This window comes from Panthera pardus, unplaced genomic scaffold, assembly GCF_024362965.1.
Source record: "Panthera pardus isolate Hobbes unplaced genomic scaffold, ASM2436296v1 HiC_scaffold_14, whole genome shotgun sequence".
In the NCBI taxonomy this organism is placed as follows: domain Eukaryota; kingdom Metazoa; phylum Chordata; class Mammalia; order Carnivora; family Felidae; genus Panthera; species Panthera pardus.
Window position 1 is genome coordinate 3,251,181 of NW_026526699.1, and position 23,914 is coordinate 3,275,094.

The 23,914-nt window shown below is 50.5% G+C and overlaps 1 protein-coding gene across 1 annotated transcript in view; it reads right to left on the reverse strand.

Moving 5' to 3' along the window:
- TMEM132C (transmembrane protein 132C) overlaps positions 1-23,914 on the reverse strand; it is a 308,076-nt gene that overhangs the window by 179,653 nt on the left and 104,509 nt on the right. Inside the window, 2 exon segments of the mRNA XM_019433797.2 lie at positions 23,551-23,873; positions 23,875-23,913. Coding sequence (XP_019289342.2) covers positions 23,551-23,873; positions 23,875-23,913 — 362 coding nt within the window.

The following is a 23,914-nucleotide window of genomic DNA, read 5'->3' on the forward strand; positions in this document are numbered from 1 at the left end:
CAAAACTAAAGGGGTGTCTTAAGCTTCTGAGTTTTCAGGGTAATTTGTGAACAACAGCAGTAACTAGACAAATAATCGTATCCACTTCTGGGGCTGGAGAAGGAGTCAACATTCCCTGAGGCACGAGGATACATAAGAAGAGTGACTACGTGAACTTGAACTGAATCAGGAATCTGGTATGACAGAGCAGACAGATACTGGCTAGGTACCCGGCATAGTTTCCACAACTTTGAAAAATTCAATGCATTAACCTCCCGCGAGTTAATTTGTGCAAAGCATTAACATGGTGCCTGGCATATAATAAAGACTTGATAAATGATAGCTATTTCTATTATTATTCTATGTGCAAATGTACTTAAGAGTTTCTCATACACCTTCCCAAGGAGTTCACGGGTAAAATTTGGTTATCTTGCTACTTCCTTGTTGATCTAGGTGGGGGAAAATGCACGGAGGCAAAGACAAATCGATCTTCCTTTCCAATAAAAACGACCCCATAGCTAAATCTTCCTATTGAGCCTTTTTTTCTCCTTCTCCACCTCCTAACTCACGGCCTCCACACGGCCTCCCTTGCCTTTCCCTAGCAGTCCCTCCCCAAACCAGCATTCTTATCAAACTCAGGTACTAAGGTATTGGGTCTTGCCATTCTGATTGCCTCACCCCTCTTGGTTTCCTTTAGATGACCCAAGAGCCTGCTCTCTTCCCCCTTCCTTCCTTCTTCTTACCTGAAACAGCTCCAAGCCCTGAGTGCTACCTTCCCGCCCCCACGCCAGCTGCCACCACCCACGTTCTTCTGAATGCTTCCTAACTTGCTGGGGTCCGATGTGTTCTAGTTCCAGAAGGCGGATTGTTGTCGACTTGTATCAAACATGGCGGCCGCCGGCATGCCCAACACCCATGTCCTTCGGTCATGGAGCTCTGCAACTTTTCCCACCAAGACACAGAGCCCCCTGCTCCTTGATTCTGGGCTGGCCCAGTGACTTGCTTTGAACCTGGCAGCTTCTACACTTGTTCTCTTGAGGTCCTGGGCATCCACAGGAAGAAGGCCAGCAATGATGTTGGAGAGACCACAAGGAGGGGGGTCCCTCCAGAGGCTGACAGAGGACAAGGAGAGAGAAGCCCCCGCTGGAGGGCCAGACGGAGGGGGAGGCAGCGGGAGCCTGCAGCCCAAACTCAGGTGCACGAAGAAGCCCAGCCTCGGCTGCAGGAAGCAGACACGGCACACCGGCTGAGTCCTGACTCACCAACCAGGGACCCGTGAGCAAACCCGGGCTGTCGTGCAAGCCTGAGTTTTGGGTGGCGCAGCATGAGGCGACAGGACGACGGGCAGGCCACCACCCCGGTAGGAGCTCTCGGTCGCACGGCAATGCTTGAAGAACCCACAAGGTCTTATCTTGCATTTCTCCCTTGGGTTCTCGGTTTGGGACAGCCAGCATCCCCGCAGCTCGCTGGAACAGTGCTGTGTGGGCAACACGCACACACGCTCTCAGATCCTCACATCAGAACTTCCGTACGTTACTATTTTGCTTCACAACAACCTGCCTTATCTGCTTATAAATTTACTAGAGAATGAAACTTTATATTACTCTTATGAACAGGGGCGCCTGGGTGGCTCAGTCGGTTGAGCGTCCGACTTCGGCTCGGGTCATGACCTCGCGGTTCATGAGTTCGAGCCCCCCGCGTCGGGCTCTGCGCTGATGGCTCGGAGCCTGGAGCCCGCTTCGGATTCCGTGTCTCCCTCTCTCTCTGCCCCTCCCCCGCTCACGCTCTGTCTCTCCCTGTCTCTCAAAAAGGAATAAATGTTAAAAAAAAAATTAAATTACTAGTATGAACGGAACCACTGCATCCCTTGATGAAAACGGAAGGGTTCCGTAACACTAACAACGCGATTGTTACCGTTTAAAGGTGCTGACCCCTGGCCCCCCTCCCGCCCCCCCAGCAACACACACACCACACTGGCAGAAACCACATGTCCACCTACGTGGTCATCCCTCTTTCCCAGATCACTTCTGGACACCAGACTTGTTGAGCAGAGTGAGAAAGTTTAATTTTTGTTTTAATTTGTCTTCTCTGCACGTATCACCGTACTTTTAAGTCACTAGATTTTATAACCTGACAATTGCCTACCTACAGGGTGCAAGTTCCATGAGGACGCCTTCGGTCCGTTTTGCTGCCTTTCCCATCACCGGGACGTAGAGACTGCGCTTAGTAGGCGCTTACCACTGAGTCAGTGGCTAAAGGAATAAACAAATAAATTAATGATTTCTGCCTCAAGGCCTGGACCTCCCCCCCAAAATCAAGAGTCAGCTCGTTTGATTATAAAGTCTCTCCTGGGATTCTTTTCTTCATAAATCAATGCTGTTTGCGCCAACCCAAAGTGAAACGCTCACTTCCCTTCATATTTTAGCCCCTAACGCAATACATTTTTGATGCTGTATTTATTTTCCGCCAAGTAACAATGGGTCTGATGAAAAATGGACAGCCCTGAACCTTGGAATGTGTGAGAAAGAATAATGCGTTGATTAATCAACCTCGCGAAACACGCAGCCCCCTCTCCCTCAGAGGGTGGCGGGCACGAGCTCACATGAATGGAAACGAGTGAAGAGAATCAATTTTCTAGGAATCAGAAGGCCAAGGGGCTGGAGAGGAACCAGAGGCACATTTTTAGCCTTCTATGCCCTCGTCCTTTCTTCTCGCACTTATTAGCACATCCGAAAAAACAGCATTTCCCCCCTTTTCATTAGCAATCTCACCGTTTCTTCCTCGGATACTCAACGACAAGGCAATGGAAGTATATGAATGCAACTTTTATTTATTTATTTATTTATTTATTTATTTATTTATTTATTTTGCATTTTGTTCCCAAAGGGGATAACACCTCCGTAGCCAAAAACAAAAACAAAAAACCCTACATTCTTAGCAAAAGTAAACAGCAAGTGACCAAAGATCTCTGCTACTGACCTTCCAATGAGGCTTTCACTCTCCGACTAGAGAGACCACAAATGGAAAACTTTGGATCCATTTTTGTTTTCAATAAAAATCTTGTTTAACAGCATCATGAATATTCATGTTTTCGGCTTACTTCCAAATAAAAACAAGAGAAGCCAGATGAAACGAGGGGAAAAAAAAAAAGCAGTTCACTCAGCTGCACAAAGGTTTGGAGGACAAGATTTTATGTTTTAAGACGTGTGCATCTGTTAAAAAAAAAAAAAAGGAGAAGAAAAAGAAAAACAACAAACTTACAATAATCAGAGCATGAAAAGTGCCAGCATCCACATCAGCATTTCTTACATTTCGGTTGTTTCCTCACTGACTTTGCAATGTTTGCCTTATCTGAGGGCAATCATCTCATTGCTCATGTCATTTTTTTTCTGTAAATGAGTTCAAACCTAATGACTTGTAAGTAATTTCGCCTCCACTCTTATCTATGACATCACTGGTTTTATAACCTAATTATAATCTTCTTATACACAATAAAACACATTATAACTACTAAAATGAAAGAAGCATGCCCAAATAGTAACTAAAGTCTGGTGTATGGCCAGTGACACGCTCACCCCACTCTTGGAACGAATTATCCTCCCAAACATCGGGCATCGTGAAGAGCCTTCAACCTCACACGACCGTCACTGATAGCTGAGCCCGGGGGCTGAGGGGCTTGGGGACAGAGCAGGTAAGAACACAGCCTAACTTCCAAGGCTTGTCCTTTAGTGGGACCCTGACCATGCACGGAATCGGGCCCACTCTACCACTCGTTCTAGACATTGGACACCCAGAAGGCAGGGTTTAAGGCCAGCCTTCTGAATGCTCTGCGCTATCCAATATGGTAGCCGATATGCTAGTCACATGTGGCTCTTTAAGTTAAAATGAATTAAAATGAAGTACAATTCAACACGTAGTGCCTCCACATCCCCGGCCATGCTTCGAGTGCTCGATAGCCACCCAGGGCGAGAGGCTGTCCAGCTGTCAGGAGCAGATGTACGTAGGCCATCTCGACCAGCACACAAAGTTCTACCAACCAGCTCCGCTCCAGAAACCACACTCTGTCCACACCCAGGAGCTACTTTTCAATAACTCGTTTGTGAAATTCAGGGCCCCACATCCTCTAGAGGTGCACGGAGATGCATCTCCAAATCTTCCTAGGCATTGTGGCTATTTCCCTGGAAGCTTCTGGAACCTTCCGGGTATTCAACTCAATGCCTTTTTCCAGAAGTCTGTCAAATACACCTCCGTCTCCTGGCAAAGTGTCCACATGGAACCCTTCAGCCACTTTACCAGGAAGCAGCAGCCTTATCCACTTTACTTACACATCGTTAAGAAGACACCTGTCAAAAAACAACAACAACAACAAAAAAAACCCACTGCTATTTTGGAGATACTGGGATCGTTTACAGTGCTATTATCTTGTACTCTGACGGGCACACTGTAATACAGACACAGCCAAGTTCTGATAAGACGGCGTCTTCACACGTTACATATTGGAAAACCATTATTACTCCCTCGGTAATGGAATCGTGATAACATCAAACAAGAATGAGGTGCCATCCTGGCTTTGCTCCAAGTGGAAAAGTCATCCTAATAAACTGGAAACAGACCCAAAGCACAGACTAATAAGAAGGTATCTGGTCTGCTTGTTTCTGGCGGTGGAATAGGTTAACACAATTAACTTGATGAGCCAAGGACTGAAGCCTAGCTGGTACGAAATGCTGAAGTCTGGATCCGAGCGAAAACGCCTCCAGGGATCAGGAAAGTAATTTAAGTAAGTGAGGAGGGTGTGGGGAGGTTCTGGAGGGAGGCGGGGTGGGGGGGGGGTGTGATGGAGTGAGCAAAAGCCACCCAGAGTTCGCTCCAAAATCTCAGAGCAGAAAAGTGGCCTCAACGTTAAGATCTTCTGACTTTCTTTAAAAAGAGAAAACGGAAAATCAGATTCTTAAATAAAATTCATTTTTAAAATTCTATGCACAGCCAACAAAACGTCCTCGAGCCCCCAGACCCTAAGCCATGTACTAAGTAATGTTTTCTTTTTCATGTATTTATTTATTTGGAGAAGGGGGAAGGGGGAGAGAGAGAGGGAGAGAGAGAATCCCAAGCAGGCTCCGTGCTGTCAGTGCAGGACCCATCGTGGGGCTCGAACTTAGAACTGTGAGATCACGACCTGAGCCGAAACCAAGAGTCAGATACTTGGCCAGCGAAGCCACCCAGGCGCCCCTACTAAGCAATGTTTTGATGAATCGGTTCATAGAGGAGAAACAAAAACTGTAATTTCATGAGCAGACTATCCCTCGTGACAGATTGGAACAGTGGCCACGGTTCTTGCCTTCCCTGCTAGGAGTCCCTTAGCAAAGCGACTTTCGGCGACTCTCGTGAACAGGTGAAGCCTGGCTCCCTATCCGCTGATCGGTGACTGCACAGTTCCAGGCTGGGCCGTGCTTCTTGGAGCCCTGGGACCGCCACGGAAGCCAGCCCAGGCTGGCCCACCAGCGGAGGACACACACACACGGCCCCGAGGCCCCATCATCCCAGCCTGATGGACCGCCAACCCACAGAAGCAGGGCGGCTGGCCGGGCTCACCCGCAGTGGATCTCAGACAGGGATGAGCACAGCCAAGGTCACAAATGCCCAGCTGAGCAGAGCACAGCTCACTGACCCACAAAATCCCGGGCTGAGGAAACTGCTGTAATTTCCGGGGTGGTTTCTCACATCTGCTACTGTCACTGAATTTTTAGGTCAGTGCGCGGTATCACTGGCGTTCATACCCCGACTCCATTAATGATAAGCTCTATGACTTTGGAACAGTGACTGCGATGCCTCAGTTTCCCCCTCGGGAAGATGAAGGCAATAATGACAATATTCGTACTCACTTCGTAAGGCCTCGGTGACGATTCAGGGAGAGAGCACAGCCCACGGGACCCAGTGGACTGGCCCCTGGCACACCGTTAAGTTCTTGACTAACTGTTACTCCCTAACAATTTTGTCCTCTTCACCCAAGTTTTGAAAAAGACCTCCAGTCCTTGTCCATCAGTAACAACTGAAAAAATAAATCTTAATTTACGGTGCGTAACCCTCAGCGGGCCACGTCTTTCAGAAATCAGGCGTACGTGGTAGGCTTGTCTTAGGGATTATATTAGTCTGCTTTTTAAATTTTTAAAAAATGTTTAATTATTTTTAAGAGAGAGAGAGCGAACAAGGGAGGGGCAGAGAGAGAGGGAGACACAGAATCCGAAGCAGGCTCCGGGCCCTGAGCTGTCAGCACAGAGCCCGACGCGGGGCTCGAACTCACGAACCGTGAGATCATGGCCTGAGCCGAAGTCAGACGCTCAACCGACTGAGCCTCCCAGGCGCCCCAAATGTACTCCCTTTTTTTTTTAATAAAGTTTACTTATTGATTTTCAGAGAGAGAGAGAACGGGGGAGGGGCAGAGAGAGGGAGGGAGAGAGAAAGAGTCCCAAGCAGGCTCCAGCCCAGAGCCCGACAAAAGCCGTGAGATTGTGACCTGAGCCGAAATCAAGAGTCAGGTGCTTAACTGACTGAGCCCCCTAGGTGCCCCAAAGTCCCTTCTTTGATAAGAAGATTCTAGGGGCACGAGTTTCCTTTGTAGCATTATGTCCAATCCCTGATGGGGAGTCCCGAGTGATTCTCCAGGAACTAGAGAGGTAGGAAAGCCATACGCTCTCCTAGACCTTGGACTCTGGGATCCTATATACTCTTCATTCACTTATACACGCAACTCCGGCCCCACTTTTAGAAAACAGTAGTGCAATCAGTCCCACCGGCAAACTATGAAGGCATTATCGTATTGGTTTTAAGGCTATTTCTTACGCCATCACTGTTCAGTGAGGGGTGGAAATGACCCCAAACACCTGAATTGCTGCAGCCCCCAGAAGCAAGGGTCCCCAGAAGCAGGGGCCCCTAGTAGAGGGGTGGCCTGCGAGGCAGTGGAGGCCAGAGCCACAGAATTTAGAAGAAGACAGAGCCAGTCTTCCTCAAGTGCTGCCCCGTGCTGTTTCTTTCATGGTGACCATGGAGTCCAGTCCATAGATGCTGGCTAGATAGTCGAATGAATGAATGAATGAATGAATGGGATGGAGAGATTCAGATGCCTCTGGGAAAATGGGAAGAAGGGCGTCTTATGATCAGGGAAGGCTGTGGCTCTTCATGTGTGGTCTCTAGGGCCAGGCGCTTGGCTTTCACACCAAGGACAGATGCTCGGCTCTTGCTGAGGGACGAGTGTCCTGCATCTGCATCGAGACCCCTCATGTCTGCTTGGAAAGCCCGACCTCACTTGTGATCGCCCTGGGAGTCTGAACGTCCCCTGAACTGGTGATGATGTCGCCCAGGCAGTGGGCAGAATCATGACTTCTCCCTCTTGACCCAAGGGATACATTGGACCTCACCGTCGTCCTATGTTTATTTTTCATAGCATTCCGGAAAAAAGGATATACAGGCGTACTCGTTTCACTGCGCTTTGCAGATGTGGTGTTTTCACAATCTGAAGGTTCGTGTTTGCTCTGCCTTGAGCAAGCCGCTGTTGAGCGTTTGCTCACTTCCTGTCTCCGCGTTGCATTCCCATAATTCTTGCAAAAGGTCGAACATTCTCGATACTATTGTATTTTTATGGTGATCTGTGATTTGTGATTACCAGTGACGGAAAGCTCAGATGATAACATTTTTTAGCAATAAAGTGTTTTTAATTAAGGTGGGTACATTTTCTTAGACATGATGCGATCGCACGCGTAGCGGACTATTAGAGTGTAAACGTAATCTTTACATGCACTGGCAATCCAAAAAAATCCACTTGATGTGTGGTGATATTCCCTTTTGGGGGGAGTCTGGGGACCGGGCCTCCAGCCTCCCCGAGTCATGCTCCCTGTGTAGAAAACTCAGCACTACAAAGATGTCAGCGGCTCTGATGATGACAGAGATTAATCACTCAGCATTCATTAGGACTCAATTATTGTGATTCTTTAGTGTTTTGTGGTCTCTCCTTTCGTGTTCTACACACAGGCTTGGCTGTGGGTCTGAAGATAGAACATTCTGGAAAACAGCGTAAAATCCCCAGGGGAGGGGGCCTTTTAATTGCGATTTACTCCACCATGGGGTGTTCATTCTTCTTCCGCACAGACTTTTAAGCCAGTGCCAGGACACCAAGAGAGATGCTCTCTGGAGATTTTGCAAACACCAGCGCGTTCACGGTGAGCCCTCCACACTCTGGCCTGGGAAGCGCTTCTCGGCGATGGCGGCCACACGATGCCCCAAGAGAGCTCGTCTCCCCCATCACACACGCCAGCTCACCTGGGGGACACCTGCTCCCCACAGCTCTTGGCCTCTTTGGTGGATACGGAGCATCCTAGGACCACGTCCAATGGCATCAACTTCTGTGACACCACAGCGGGGCATGGCTCTCTCTGCCTAACGTCTACTGACGGCTCTGAAAGCAGTGACACGGCAGAGGTCAGACGAGGATAAGCAATGGCGGGGGAGCAAGAGGCCGCTCGAATCTCATAAGCCGTGCCCCAATGCACACACCTGCCCACCCCCTCTTTGAACAGTTTAAGTTCCATGCAAAATGATAGCAATCTGGAGCCTAGGAAAAAATAGGAAAAAAGTTGTAGGTGTTTATGTAATATTTTATGCACACGCGCGCGCGCATACACACACACACACACACACACACACACACACACACACACACACACACACAAAGTCAGCAATTTCCGTAGCAACAGGCCTGCCGCCTGCAATTCTGGAGACAAGTCAAGAACCCAGGGGGAAGTCGCAATGCCAGGTGACTGAATTTCAGGGGTGTGTACAAGCTTTTCCAGATACAGGTAACTTCTCGTTCTTTCCTGAGTAAGGTTCTTCTTGGCTTCAAGTCACTTCAGGGGATGGGGAGCCTGACCAAACGGCCTTTACACCTTGTGATTGTTAAATGACTTCCTTTTAACCTTCTCTGTCTCTGTTGGGTTGAAGAATATAATTTCTTAATGCATTTGTTGCGTCTTGACTTAAGACCACTTCTCAGTGTTCTTTCCCTTCTCAAGCGACTGTCGTTAACAGGTGGAGGAGACCAGAATCGGAAAGAGCACTTAATTCACCGTGGAAAAGACTACAAGCATAGCACCACAAATGCCTGTACAACCTTCAGCTCAACTACAACCTTCAGCTCAACTGACGAATTCTGAAATTTTGCTACACCCACTTTTGCTTCTCCGTCTGTCTCCCTGATGAGCTCATTGCCTTGATCTTTCTCCGCGATTTACCAAATTAGGGCCCTCTGCACTCCAGTATTGCCTACATCCTAACTAATTACATCTGCAATGACCCTAACCACCCAATAAGGTCACTTTCTAGGGTCCTGAGAGTTAGGACTACGACGCAGAGATTCTGCACACAACTGTAAGCGAGGGTACCTGGGAACTTGTTAGAAAAATCAGTTCTCTGGCCCAACTCCACGTCTACTGAGCCAGAAACTTTAGACACGGGTCCGTCCGGGGGCGCCTGGGTGGCTCAGTCGGTTAAGCATCCAACTTCTGATTTGGGCTCAGGTCGTGAGCTCATGGTTTGTGGCATCGAGCCTCTGTGCTGACAGTTCGGAGCCTGCTTGGGATATTCATTCTCTCTCTCTCCCTCCCCCTGCTCGCGCTTTCTCTGTCTCAAAATAAACCAACTTTAAACACAGACAGAAGTGCGGTCCGGTGACTGACACCGTAAAGGTACTGTGGGTAATGCTCACGCCCCTCTAGGTGGGGGGCCACTGGTGCACGCTATTCTTGGCTGCGAGCCGCTCACGGTGGCTGAAAGCACCTGGCTGGCGGACTCCCATCCCAGAAGAGCATCTCCACTCCTTGGGGGTGGAGGGTGAGGGGGGCACCCCGCCCTGGGGCTCCGGGCCACACCGGCACCTGCTAGCTGTCTGTGCTGCTATCCAGATGAATACAAGTCAAGGGAATATTCCCAAATCAGCTGAACTGCCACCTAGGCTGTCCAACGATGTGTCTTTTTTACTTCCAAAACCAAGCCAGCATGTGTTCTCAGCTGTTTCTCTGTCCCTGTACAGCGCACAGAAAATATGGGGAACCCGTGTGTGAGGCTCACAGGCCTTTCTGCCAGAAACACCCACCCTTCTGAGTTCCACAGCTCTTTCTTACACGCTGCCCAAGAGATTGCTCTGAGGCCATCCTCATTCTCTGGTTCATCTGGAGAGAAAGAGAAAAGACATCCACTGCCTTCTGGTCTTTCCAAGCTTCCCACGCGTGTCTCAAGGGTCCTTTCAGTGTCCGACCAACACGTAACTTCTTCTAGTCCCCGCCTGATGCTCTGTTTCTCTTTACCCTCAGTTTAGGAGTTATTTAACCTCATCTTTTGGAATAAGAACCAACCTGACGAAAGTTTTAACAATTTTTTTGGTCCAATTCCAAAGTTAAGGGTTTCACACTCTTGTTTTCCATGTGTGCTATGACATCCCATTCTTCATGGAAATCAGCATGACGTGTTCGCGTGATGGCTTGAATCTTGGGAAGAACCATGGCAGACTAAGAACCATCAGGGGATGAATACATCACTTATTAAATACAAAATATTAACCCCCAACAGAAGGTGGGTTGATGGAGAGTTAAATACCCATAGCAGGTTGACTAACCATGGGGAGACAAATGGTCTCTTAAGCTCGTTGGAGATTCTGTAGCCTGAGTGGTTACTGAGAAGGCGGTCATGTCACTCCCTGACCCTGCAGCCAAGCTCAGCTAAGTGAAAACGGTGCCTTCCCACCGTCCTTCTTAATGCGGCTGCCATGTTCGATTCCCCTCTTCCCACCTTGCATTTCAGGATGGCATAATTGGGTTTGTCAGCGGGATGCCATGTTTACTCTTCTGTGTGAGAGATGCTGACAGTGATCTATCAACTCTGAGAGGCAGTCCCGCGCCTAAGAAGCCAGTTCTGGGAAGTGCTTGTTAACGCCAATGAAATGGATGTAATTGAAGTGTGATACGCTTTCTGCCAATGAGCTATCAAGGATGGGCTCTGTCTGTGAATATACCTCTCTGATGTTATCAAAGCCCTTCTTCTTTCTTAAGAAAGGATATTAAGATATACTTATTGTGAAGTATAGATTGACTAGATCAGGTCCTTGCTCTTTGGTAAACATGAAAATTGGCCTTGATTTTAATGGCTTGTTGCCATGTTCTCTGCTGCCAACATCTGGGAAGAGTGTTTCAAAGAAACAGAACCTCTTACATTGCCAGGCGAGGCCGTTATGTCCCCAACAGCCACGTCTTGCCACATGTTCATGGGGACCGTCATGATTCCCTGAGAACCACAGCTGCCTTCTACGCCCGAGAGCAGATGGGTTATCACCTGTGATTACAGATATGCCCCTGGTCATCAACCATTTGTTTTCTTCTGCGTTTCTCAATGCCAGCATCACTGATTGGCATTATGAGTTGGGGTATCCTTTGTTGGGGACAAGGAGGTTATCCTGTGCGTTGGGGAATACCTAGCATCGTCCCCGGCCTCTACGTATGACATACCAGAGGAAACGCTCCCCCAGCTCTGATGACCAAGTACGTCACGGGAGGTTTCCAAATGGCCCCCAGGAGGGGGGATAAATCTGATCCCTGGTTGAGAACCTCTGGTTTTGCCTGAATGGAAGCAAGGGCATCCTTCCTCCTAAAGGATGCGGACGTTACCACAGAGACGGAAGTTCATCACTTAGAATAGCTTCACGTGCATCTGGAAGCTCTCAACCAAGAGCAGCTATAATGTGCCCCCCGTGTGGGGTGCCCGAGTGGCTCAGTCGGTCAAGCATCCAACTCTTGGTTTCAGCTCACGTCATGATCTCACGGTTCCTGAGTTCGAGCCCTGCATCTCTCTCCCCCTCCCTACTCTCTCTCTCTCAAAATAAATAAATAAACCTAAAAAATTGTTTAATGTGTCCTCTATGTAACTTCAGGAAAAACACATGTAGTAATAAAAACATAATAATGCAATAATAATAAATGGTATTTTCTAGGTGCTCAAAATGTGCCAAGCACAGGTTAAAATTCTATCCAATTTAAGCCTCGCAACATCCCTAAGGGTAGCTGCGAAGATTCTTATCCTCATACAGAAATCGAGGCACAGAAAAGTGGAGGAGGCTGTCTGTGTGTTGCCACTGGGAGACCGTGAGTTCAGGATTTGAACTCAAGCATCGTCTCTAGAGCTTACACCCCATCCCGACGCTACCGGTGGGCACCTTGTCTGGCCCGTGGGTAAACCCACTGTCTTCCAGTACTGATACCTCAGTTTCCCCTTTGTCAAACACTCTGCCTCCGCTCTCCACCCATTGGCAGTGAGATTAATCCACCACTTGCAAATGTGAGGGGTAGCCTGGTGAATAAGCACGTTCCAATTCGCTGGTCCCGATAAACACATTAGGGATGGGTACGTGGCTCCAATAAGGCAGACTCAATTCCAGCTCATCTGTGACAAAAGTGTCCGCCTACACATTTCTGGTGTGGTGGTCGCGGTGGTAACACACACACAGAACGCAAACTTTACCATCATCACCGCTTGTAAGCGTATGGCTCAGCAGCGTTCAACGCACTCACCACGGCCCATCTCCAGAGTTCATTTCATCTTGTGAAACCGAAGCTCTTCGCCCATTCGGCGATAATTCCCCCAGCCCCCCAGCGCTGACGACCACTCTCCTCCTTTCTGTCTGGATGACTGTGACTAAGTGCCTCCCGTAAGAGGAGATCCCACAGTATTTGTCATTTTCTGACTGGCTTATTTCACGTTGTATGATGTCCCCGAGGTTCGTTCGTGTTGTAGCAGGTGTCAGAATCCCTTTCCTTTCAAAGGCTGAATCATATCCCATTGTTGTGTGTGGACGCCGATGGCTCTCCATTCATCCATTGGTGGGCACTCAGGTTGCATCCGTTTCTCGGTCGTTGTGAATGATGCTGCTGTGGGTATATGAGTGTCTCTTCAAAATTCCGCCTTCACTTCTTTGGGGCACACACACACAAAAGTGCAATTCCTGGATCATACGCCAATTCTACCTTTAGTGTTCTGAAGTGCCGCCATATTGTTTTTCACAACAGCTGCACCATTTTACATCCCATCCGTAGGAGACAAGGGTTCCGCCTACTGCACACCCTCATTGACACTTGCCATTTTCTGGTTTTTCGACGGCGGCAATCCTAATGGGGGCGAGGTGGTATTTCATTGTAGGAGACGTGCACTTTCAAACTCTTAAGTGTTGTATGAGCTGGGAACCATTGGAGTCACCACGGAGGGAGCCAGTAGGCGTTGGGACAGCATTAAGAAGACAGGGGTTCGGACGATGGGGTGAGAGAGGATGAATCCCAGAATTGGTTGTTCAGAAAGCTGCATGGCGTGCTGTGAATAACGGCTTGCCAAACAGTATGTAAGTGTGATTTTCTAGAAGTCCAATAGGGCCATCCAACCAGCAGTCCCAGGAGGAGCCAGGATATGGATTCTCAGGAGTCATGGGTCTGATCCAGGGAGCAGTGGGTAAAAGCCTCTAAAAGCCTGTGTCCCCCAGTGCTGTGGGCATTCCATCTTTCAAAAGCCCCCCTGAGACATTCAAAAGAAGAGACACTTTCTTCAGGAAACCACGTCCAAAGTGAGCACAATACCAGAACGAGATGCCATTGGATGCTGATATTCTAGGGAAATGTGAGATACGGTCTTCATCTTTCTCTATGTGCTGTCCCCCCAAACAGTTCCACCTGAGTGACAGCCACCATCCAGGTCCGAACGTGCTGGTCCTTCTAGCTGATGCTTCTGAGGTAAGGTGACAGAGAGAGAAAGCCCCAGTTGACATAAGTTAGGCTAAGGCAGCAAGGTCAGGCCTCGAGAACATGGGTTCACTCCAGAGGAAAGAGGGCGAGGGACACCAGGACCCCAGCCATGGTCACTGGGCTCACCTGAGGAAATGGCTGGAAGCTGGACCTGAGACCCACTGCCCCCCTCTCTCCCCCTTCGATCGCCTCCAACGCCACAGGTCCTCTTGTCTTCATGTCCCCATTTCCAGGAGCCCTCCTTTTTAAATAAAATGGTGCAGGGATGCCTGGGTGGCTCAGTCAGTGAAGCGCCCGACTTCAGCTCAGGCCATGATCTCACGGATCGTGAGTTCGGGCCCCGCGTCGGGCTCTGTGCTGACAGCTCAGAGCCCGGAGCCTGCTTCAGATTCTGTGTCTCCCTCTCTCTCTCTCTGCCCCTCCCCTGCTCGTGCTCTGTCTCTCTTTCTCAAAAATAAATAAACATTAAAAAAAATACCCCAGTATGAGGCCACCAGTCAACTGAGAGTGCAACTCTTGATCTCCAGGTTGTGAGTTTGAGTCCCACGGTCGGTGTACAGACTACTTTAAAATAAATGTCTTTACAAAAAACACCCCAGTACTCTGGGACACTGGAGTACCCCACGCTCCCTCTGCAATTATCACTCGCCCCTCAGCCCACCGCTGCTCCCCAAACACGCCCAGGTAGACAGGACTGCAAGTCCCAGGTCCCCTTATGCACGTGCTAAACCATTTGCAACAGACACAGCTGTGATCTGGGAAGCTCGAAAACTAAGACTAGCCTTTTATTATTTTATTTTCTTTTGAAGACTACGGTAACTTAAATCGGTTAAAGAATGTGGAACAGAGGCGGCCGGTCTGGGTCAGGAAGGCAGCGCTTCCTTTCTGCTTTCAGAGAACCAGAGTCTGTGTTTCGTACAACAGCCGAACGGGCTCACCGAAGCCGGGCTGCCTGGCAACGCAGATGTGTTGTGGGGAGCCGGGGCGGGGGCCCTGGGTAGGAAACATTATTTCTTCACGTCTTCCCAAGCAGAAAGAAAATTGTTCCTTTTCTCTGTTCCAGGAGAACACACTTAAAATGACAAGCTGAACAAAATGAAAACAAACCTCTCCTTCGGAGACATTCAACAGGGAAATGAATTTTAGGCAGACTGTGGGAAAATGAGTTTCTCGTACTGTCTGCACCAAGCTCCGAATGTGCAGCCCGTGCAAACCCGACTGTGTTTTGGGGTCTCCTCCTGACGATGAGTCTGGGGACCGCGGGTCACTCCTGAGCGCCCCACCTGACCTGGGGACAGATGCCTAGTTGGAAACGGGGAGTCGAATTATCCAGGGGCGAGGCTTTTCCATGTCCTTGGACATACACGGCATCGGGGAAAGAAAAGAGAGCTCCCCCAAATTCGCTTACAGCAGCATGCACACCGGCTGCGGTCTGTAACCAGGGGGAGGGTTGGAGAACGTAGGTGCAGGTGCACCGAGCACAGCAGGGGGTGTTCTCCACGTGGCGAGGGCCCAGCGCCCATCTGTAGCTCCGCTTACGGTCGGAGCTGCCCAGGGGCACGTAGTAACTCAGAAGATCCTGGGAGGACGGAGTGGGAGGCTCCAAAACGCCTGGGGTGGTCTGTCCTCTCCGGAGTGGGTGGGACTTCCTGTCTGCGGGGGACCCCAGGATGTGGCCTCACTGGGAAGCGGTCTTTGCCGACGTGAGTGGTCCAGGAGGTCCGGATGAGGTCCTTGCGAGGGAAGGAGAGGGGACCTGAGGCACGGCCGCAGAGGGGACCCAGAGGGACCGACCGCAGCGGAGGAAGCAAAGCGGCCACAAGCAGAAGTACCAGCAGAATGGGGAAGAGACGGGGTAGGGACACTCACCCAGAGGGGGCGCGGCCCTGCCAGCTGATTTCAGATTCCTGCCCCCGGAACTGTGTGAACACGTTTCTGTCCCTTTCAGCCCCCAGGGCGGGGTAGTTTGTTACAGAAGCCCTGGGAGGCAAATACACCTGCTGTGTGGAGCCACGACTTAGATCTGGAGACACAGCTCAGCCCAGGGTCGCCATCGGGTCCCCAGGCCTGCGCGGCGGGGCTGAGAAGCGATTCCCTTGTCCGCACGCATCAACGCAAAGGCCGTGCTTACAGCCCACGTTTCCAGCTTCTCGTCAAAAGCAGCAAACCCGGGTCCCTGTGCCACCGCGTGCAGGGACTTGAGAGACGGCCGCCGTGGGTGGCTTCTTCCGCTCAAGCACCATGGTCTCCAGTCCATCCCCGCTGTGGCCCAAACCACTAGTTCGTTCCGTCCTCTGCACGTGACAGTCCACTGCGTGGACAGATCGCGGTTTGCTCATCTGTCGGCCGCTGGGCATTGGGGTGGTTTCCACGCGTTGGCTGTTATGAAAAATGCTGCTGTGGGCATCTGTGTGTTCTGTGTATTTGTGTAAGCAGACGACACAGCAGAGCTCCCGACTGGCTCAGTCTAGCAGGAAAGACACGCTCCATGAATCCCCCCACCAGCTACCCGCCAGCGGGAGCCCAGCCCCGGGCCCTTTGCCCCGGGGCTGGCTGGGAACCAGGTCTGCCTGTCAAAGGTCAGGGTCACAGAATCCTCTTAGAGGAGGGGACAGCCAGCCTATGACGCGACCTGCACGCCCCCCCGGACATATTTAGGATCTAGGAGTGAGTCTGTTGACAGATCTCATCCCGTTTGCAGAAATAATTCTCTCCCCCCGACATCCCTGCATACTAAGTCCCTTTGGCTCATCTCCTTACAAGCTTCTTCCCTGCCTCCCCCCACCACCCCCACCTTTACCCTTTTGATTTATTTACCGGAAGATGCTGGAAACACAGAGGAGCTGTTAAGTGTAGGCGACATGTGTTGATTTGGCTGGGGGGACGTCGGTGGTTAACAAGGATGCCCAGCACACATCCACCCGTCAAATCGGGACAGAGCTCATGAGTCAGGAGCCCCGCATCCCTGTGCCATCCGCTGAGGACACCTCCCCTGCTCCCTGATCCTGTGATCCGGCCTCGGCAAAGCACGGGCCATTAACGGAGCTGCACGGCACACAGGGTCTGCCCTCTGCTCCCATTTTTACTTCTGGGAAGACTACCTCCTTACCTCACCGTGTTTTACTCAAAAAAGAAAAACATCATCTCTTCGGGTTGATGCCCCGAAGGCTCCGTCATCGGTGCCGGCTCGTGAAACCCACCCAGAAAGTGCAAAGCGGACCCGAGACTTAATGCTCGCTTGTCAGTAACTCTGGAGAAACACACAAGGTCTGGATGAACGAGCAGAAAAGGAGATGCCAAGATTCCTAACCGTGCTCCTGTGCCGTGGCGGCGGGGGCAGAGGGCAGCCACCCCGGAGGACAGCCCGCTGGCTGGTCACGGGCTGGCGGGACACAGGGTGACAAGCTGAGGCCCACAGAAGTCTAGACACAGGGGGAACTCTCCAGATCTTTGACCGTCACCGTTGGTACCTCTTGTGTCACAGAGAGCCCCCGCTCTACGCTCGATTCTCCCACAGGCCAAAGTCCCTCGTCTCCAAAGACCCGACCTGACCTCCAGAACACAGGCTTCTTCTGATAACTTGACAAACATTGCTGGTTCTTTACTATTTTGTTTTGCCGAGTGAAGGAAGCCCTTTCCTCCTCTCTCTTCAGACGTTTGTAACTCACAGCAATTTGACAAAGCGTATGACTGTAAACAAAGACGGAAACATTCTTCTCTTTCTCCCTACCTGATTGCCCCGGAATTCGGAAACTCTTATGAAATAGCCTCATTTTTCCCGATAACATGTACTCGTATAAGCTCAACGAGAATCTGTTCTCTTTGTAATGCGTGACAATTAGACAAGATCTTAGCTTGGCTTCTTAGCATAAAGACCCTTTAAAGGTCTGATGTTCCTTATTACCAGACAGTTTAAAGAACTGAGGTTGACTTTAGGGAGCGGGTGAGGCCCTTTGGATCTGACCACAGCTTGTTACTAAAATGTCATTCTGGGGAATATGCACAGAATCAGTATTCTGACCACATTTACATCAGTAATCCACATTTAATTAGCCTTTTTTTTTTTTTTTACAAACAAATGAGTTTCACTGTATCTTTGAAATGACTAGAAAAATGGTATTTCAGGGGAAAACTACAGTGTACCGTGATCAGACCCTCACTGTCCGTGGTCTCTCGGGTTTTGTGATCTACCTGTAAACGTCAGAGAAACCACCGCGATGGAACTCGTGGGGACGACCTTCGTGCCCGCCGCTGGACAGGCCGCGAGGTTCACATCATCAAAGGGTCAACCCGCAAACCGGGAAAACCCCTGGGACTGAAACCTCACCCTCTAAAGAGCTTCCAACTCACATCTAGGCTGCTTATCATCTGCTCGGATTATCCACCTTCGTATTCTTTTATTTCCAAAGAGATGCCTCCTTATTAAATTAGCGATCGCTCCCAGGGCTCAGAGTCCTGGTTCAGGGGAGAGCCCACGTGCAGCACCACCTCCTGAAATGAAACACACTCACGGCCATCTCGTCCCAAGTGAGCGTGAGGACAGGCGGTCGCTAACACATCACCTTGCACCTGTGTGAAATCACCGGGAAAATAATGTGGATTGACCTCGACCGGTAAAACTTGAATCTGATTACAACCCATTGGAGTTGCTCAGTTGGCTAAGTCTTGGCTTCTGGGAACCTCTGCTCTGGGGGACTGTTTTACTCTCTGGTCATCCTACTGACCTCTGTCTCCTCCCCAAGGTCTTAGATGCCCCTCGGCGGGTCACTCACACGTCAATCCATCTCCATCAGGACTGGACGCCTGAAGGAGCTCAACAGTCCGCCCGCCCGCGTGCATGATGGCGAACGTTGGAGCAGCGAACGTGGGGGTCCTCAGCCTGGACGCCGCACCAGCAGTGACGTGACAGTCACACCAGGCGAGCTGCTCACACTCTGCTGACCCAAAGCGGTGGGGGTGTATTAAAACCACACAGAAGCAGAGACCAGCCTTGGGAACTCCCTGAGCGGACAAACCCAGGTGGGTCACACAAGAAAGCTTCAGTGAGATTGTTTGGCAAGACAGGCGAGGCCAACCTGACCTGGGTCATTGCTTGCTTATGCCTCTGGAAACCATAAGCAAGATTTAAACTGTTCCCCCAAATGGAGAGGAGGTAACCAGTAACCCAGTTCCTTCCATTTAAGAAAATCCTAATGTTGTAACCAATGCCCATGAAGAAGAAACAGTCCGTGCCTCCAGGCTCTGGGAACTGCTCCCTCCCCTTCCCTTTTCTTTTCTTTTCTTTAAAAAAAAAAACAAACTTTAAATGTTTATTTATTTTGAGAGAGACAGTGCTAGCAGGGGAGGGGAAGAGAGAGAGAGGGACACACAGAATTGGAAGCAGGCTCCGGGCTCCGAGCCGTCCGCACAGAGCCCAATGCGGGGCTCGAACCCACGAACCGCGAGATCGTGACCTGAGCCGAAGTCGGACACTCGACCGACTGAACCCCCCAGGCGCCCTTCTGGGAACCGCTTTCTAACATACACCCCACTCAAGCCTCATCCCATGTTTTGGCTGGAGGGCTCCCGGTGTGCAGTGTCTTTCTGGTGTGTTCACAGTAAACGTTTGCTACTATGACTTCAGGGGTTCATTGGTTTTACTTCTGGTTTTTGTTTTCCTGAACTTTGGACACAAGGAAGCGAGCCTGTCCCCAGCCGCAGCGGACAATGGGCCACCTCTTTGGCACCTGAAGGTATCAATTACGTTGCTCAGTGACAAGGCCAAGGGGCAGCGGCCTTCCCTGCTCAGCCCTTTAATGACCTGCAAGGTCCGGACCCACGGAGGTAAAGCGAACATTGATCCCAACACAGGAAGAAACTGTAAACCTCATGTAACACGGGGCTTTGAGGAAGCAGCGGTCGGGAATGAGAGCCACCCTCAGCATCCCGAGAGCTTCCGGAACATTCAGGCGCGTGGGGACGGCAACGGGAATTTTCAGGACCGACGACTCCAACCGTCAATGTATTTTGGAAGTCCCCAGAATAGGGAACAACGCCTCCGCCCGCTATAAGGAATCTTGACATTGATCAAGAAGTCTCCATCAGTCGTGAAGGAAAACGTCCACGGAAAGGAACGTATGTGATACAAGCTTGACATCAGGTATTTGGTTTTGCATGAATTCCATATATGCTTGCTCTGTGGTTCGACATGTGACAAGGGACCAAGGGGCCTTGCCCACTGGACGGACACACTTACATGTGTCTATGAAACACCTCCGGTTATGCGTGCTTCATTTCTGGTGGTGATCATTCTTTGTCACATTCTCAGGTAGGTTTTCCAAATAACGTTACGACTAAAGGACACAACGCTTCAACTTTCCGCGTCTTGACTTTGATCATAAAATTGGGGTCGCCTTTGAATTAAATTCATGAAGTCTCCAGTGAAAAGGAGGCTGCTGCTTTTTGCTTAGGGAAGAGGGTCTCATTCGTGAAAATGATCTTAGAAAGGAGGCCCAGGCCGGGTTCCAATACAGGGTAGTGGCCCTGTAATGATTCCCAAAAAGTCCTGGATGTCTCCAAATACAGCCTTGTCGTCAAAGCCATGGTGAAAGATGACAGGGGAGAATGACGGGGAATTTCAGAGTCAGGAGAGGCCTTTCAAGGACTCCTCAAGGCCCCGGAATTTCTGAGGAGAGAGGTAACAGTGATGGGCAAGATGGATTTCTCCTGTGGGAGGGAAGGGTGGTGGGCAGCTGGGTGTGGGTTCCCGTGAGCACACGCCCTGGCGGGGAGGAAGGGACAGACTCACTGTTCCTGCCGCATCTGTGTGGGTCCCCTCCTATTCTCTTACTGCATTTCTATCCTTGGAACAATGTATTTAAACAGGAAAATTATTTTGGAGGCACCCGGGTGGCTCAGTCAGTTGAGCATCAGACTCTTGATTTTGGCTCAGATCAGGACCCCAAGGTTGTGGGTTGGAGCCCCACTTAGGCTCCACACTGACAGTGCAGATCCTGCTTGGGGTTCTCTCTCTCTCTCTCTCTCTCCATCCCTCCTCTGCTCATGCAAGCTTGCTTTCTTGCCCTCAAAATAAATAAATAGGGGTGCCTGACTAACTCGGTTGGTTAAGCATCCAGCCTCGGCTCAGGTGATGACCTCGCGGTTTGTGGGTTTGAACACTGTGTTGGGGTCTGTGCTAACAGCTCAGAACCTGCTTGGATTCTCTCTCTCTCTCTCTCTCTCTCTCTCTCTCTCTCTCTCAAAAAATAAAAAAAAAACTTAAACACAATTTCTTTAAATGAAATATATTATCTAGAAAGGGAAAGCCTGCTTCTTGCACGGTCTGCCCATCGGTCATGGTAGCCACATCCTTCGGGCCTCCCGTCTGGGAGTCATTCCCGCCTGTCCCCCAGGACTCTGGTCTGGGGTTGGAAAGATCCGGAAGGCAGAAACAAGGCTGCCGCACTTCACGGCATTAAGCAGCGCCCAGCCCTGGACCCTGCCATCACAGCCCTCTGCGCTCCAAAGGGCTTGTCGTTATTAAAAAAAAAAACAACAACCCAAAAAACAAAAAACAAAATAGTTTTGCTCTTCAAAGAAAATCACGGTGAAGCGGGAATCAATATGACGTCGAGAACAGAGCTGGCAGCTGCAGTTTCATGAAGGCACGGTGATGTCCTTTTACTGCTGAAACAGAATCCAGCACCTCTGCAAGTTTTGATGGATGTTCAAACACAACCCTCATATATGCACCTTTTACGTGCCAGGCACTGTTACAAGCCTTAACGAATGAATACTGGCCCTCGGGGGCCTCCCCTGTTGAACAGGATAGGCTACGATGGCATCTGATCTAGACATGAGGGGACAGGGGCACAGGGAGCTGGCACGACCCGGGCAGCAGAAGACTTGGGCTCAGAACTGTGCTGGCGCCTCACCACTGGTGCCGTTGGTTCCGTCTTGTGCATCTACGTTCCAAAGCCAGGGCCGCATGTATTTATTTTATTTAGAATGAAACGATCTGGGGGCGCCTGGGTGGCGCAGTCGGTTAAGCGTCCGACTTCAGCCAGGTCACGATCTCGCGGTCCGTGAGTTCGAGCCCCGCGTCAGGCTCTGGGCTGATGGCTCGGAGCCTGGAGCCTGTTTCCGATTCTGTGTCTCCCTCTCTCTCTGCCCCTCCCCCGTTCATGCTCTGTCTCTCTCTGTCCCAAAAATAAATCAAAAACGTTGAAAAAAATAAAAAATAAAAAAAAAAAAAAAAGAATGAAACGATCTGGAACCGAGCATGCTAAGGAACTCAGGAAGAACAAAACCCACACCTTCCCTGTATCTTTCCCATCAAAGACGGGAGGAAGCAAACCCAGATCGTCTTATCTCAATATTTGCTATCCTGGCCCCGCGGTTGTAAGGTTGACATTGCCTTGAAGTCACCGGTGCCCTGACAGGGAGGTGTGACCGTCCTCTCACACACAGTCAGCGGGGGTCTGGCTGACCACCGAGGCTGACAGTGTAGACGCACTGGGAATCCCCACAGGGCAAACTCGGTATCTTGTAAAAGACGTGGGATTTCATAGCCCTGTTGTAGAGGCCCTCGATCACTTCCAAGAACACGAGGGCAGAGCGGATACAATCAGCCCACTTAAAAATTGAAAGAAAACGATTACAAGGACAATGACAAGACAGCCGCTTTAGAGAAAAATTATCTGAATCCCGGGGATGAAGACAATGCCTGGAGACACATCTCAAAACCTCTGAGGGCATCTTATGAAAACAAACACAAACACAGCCTTTGAAAATGACCATTCTTCAAGGTAAATGACAAAACTTAAACCAAAAGAAAAATGCAATAAAATGCCACCATTCTATTCGGCAGATACTGTTCCCGAGCAACTCCTTCCAAGTGTGATTTTTTTTTTATTCTAAAAAGAACCACAGCGTAGCTGTAAGTATAACCCAAGACCTTCTTAACTAGAAAGGGGGTGGGGGGAGGGAAGCGATTCTTATCATCGTTATCTTTTAAACAAATCTCAATCAAATATTTTCTCATTATTATGAAATCCGGGTCCGCATTTTAAGAGGATTTGCCGTAAGTGGCTTTTCCCCAGTATGAATAATCCTCAGATAACAGACGCTCCTGTACCGAACTCAGAATCGTCACACAGAGTCACAGAGAAACCCTATTAGAACCGGAGCCACCTGCTGAGCCAGCAGCGGTGACGGCAGCCGGGTTATTCTGTTGCTTCAACTGACTTTCTGTTCTTTCTTTTTTTAGAAGACGCAACACCTCCGTGGGGCGATTTCTCCTTTAATCACCGCTAACCTGGGCTCAGGAACTGAGGCTTCCCCAGCCCCGACCTGGCAGCATTGAACCTCAAGGATTTTTTTATAAAGGGCGTGTCCTTGCCCTTTTTCCCACGCACGCCCAAAACGGAGCATCAAAAACCCTAGGTCTTTTCTCGGGCCCTGGGACCTTACGGTCTCCGTCACACAAGTGCTGTCTGTGTATCTACAAAGGAACTCAAGCTAAAGAAAAATCACATCCTTCTCCTCCAAGTTCGATGGCAACTCAAGGTCAAAGAAGAGCGATCCCTTCCCACTTGTTTCCTTCGGAAGCGGTTTCTGGCCCCCTTCCTCCCGCCCCCTCACCCACGACGTAAGAGGCGCTGCCGAATGCACGTGGGGGGCTGCATGCACGAACGTGGCTTCACCGCGAAGCCAGAGGGTCCCCGCAGGGGCCCAAGGGCCCAGGCTGCCGCGGGCCAGGCGGGGCACCTACCTCAGGATGAAGAGGTCCACGGTGGAGTTGTTGGCGACGCTGACGTAGGCAGTGACCACGTCTCCTTGTTTCACGGGCTGGGAGGGCAGCCAGATGGCCACGTTGCTGTCCAGACGCAGCTCCCTCAGGGCGGGCCTGCTGCCCGTCTGGTAGAGGAAGACGCTCCCGATCCTCTGCAGGCGGGGCACGGCCTCCTCCGGCCCGTCCCTCCCCGGCCGGATGGAGTTGCCCTTCCTGGCGTCCCCGCCGCCGGCACAGTCCCCGCGCCCGTCCCCCGGCTGCACGGCATAGTAGAGCTCCACGGGGCTCCCCTCGGGCGGCCCCCGGCGCCTTCTTCCTCCCGGCCAGCACGGTGGGGGGGCCC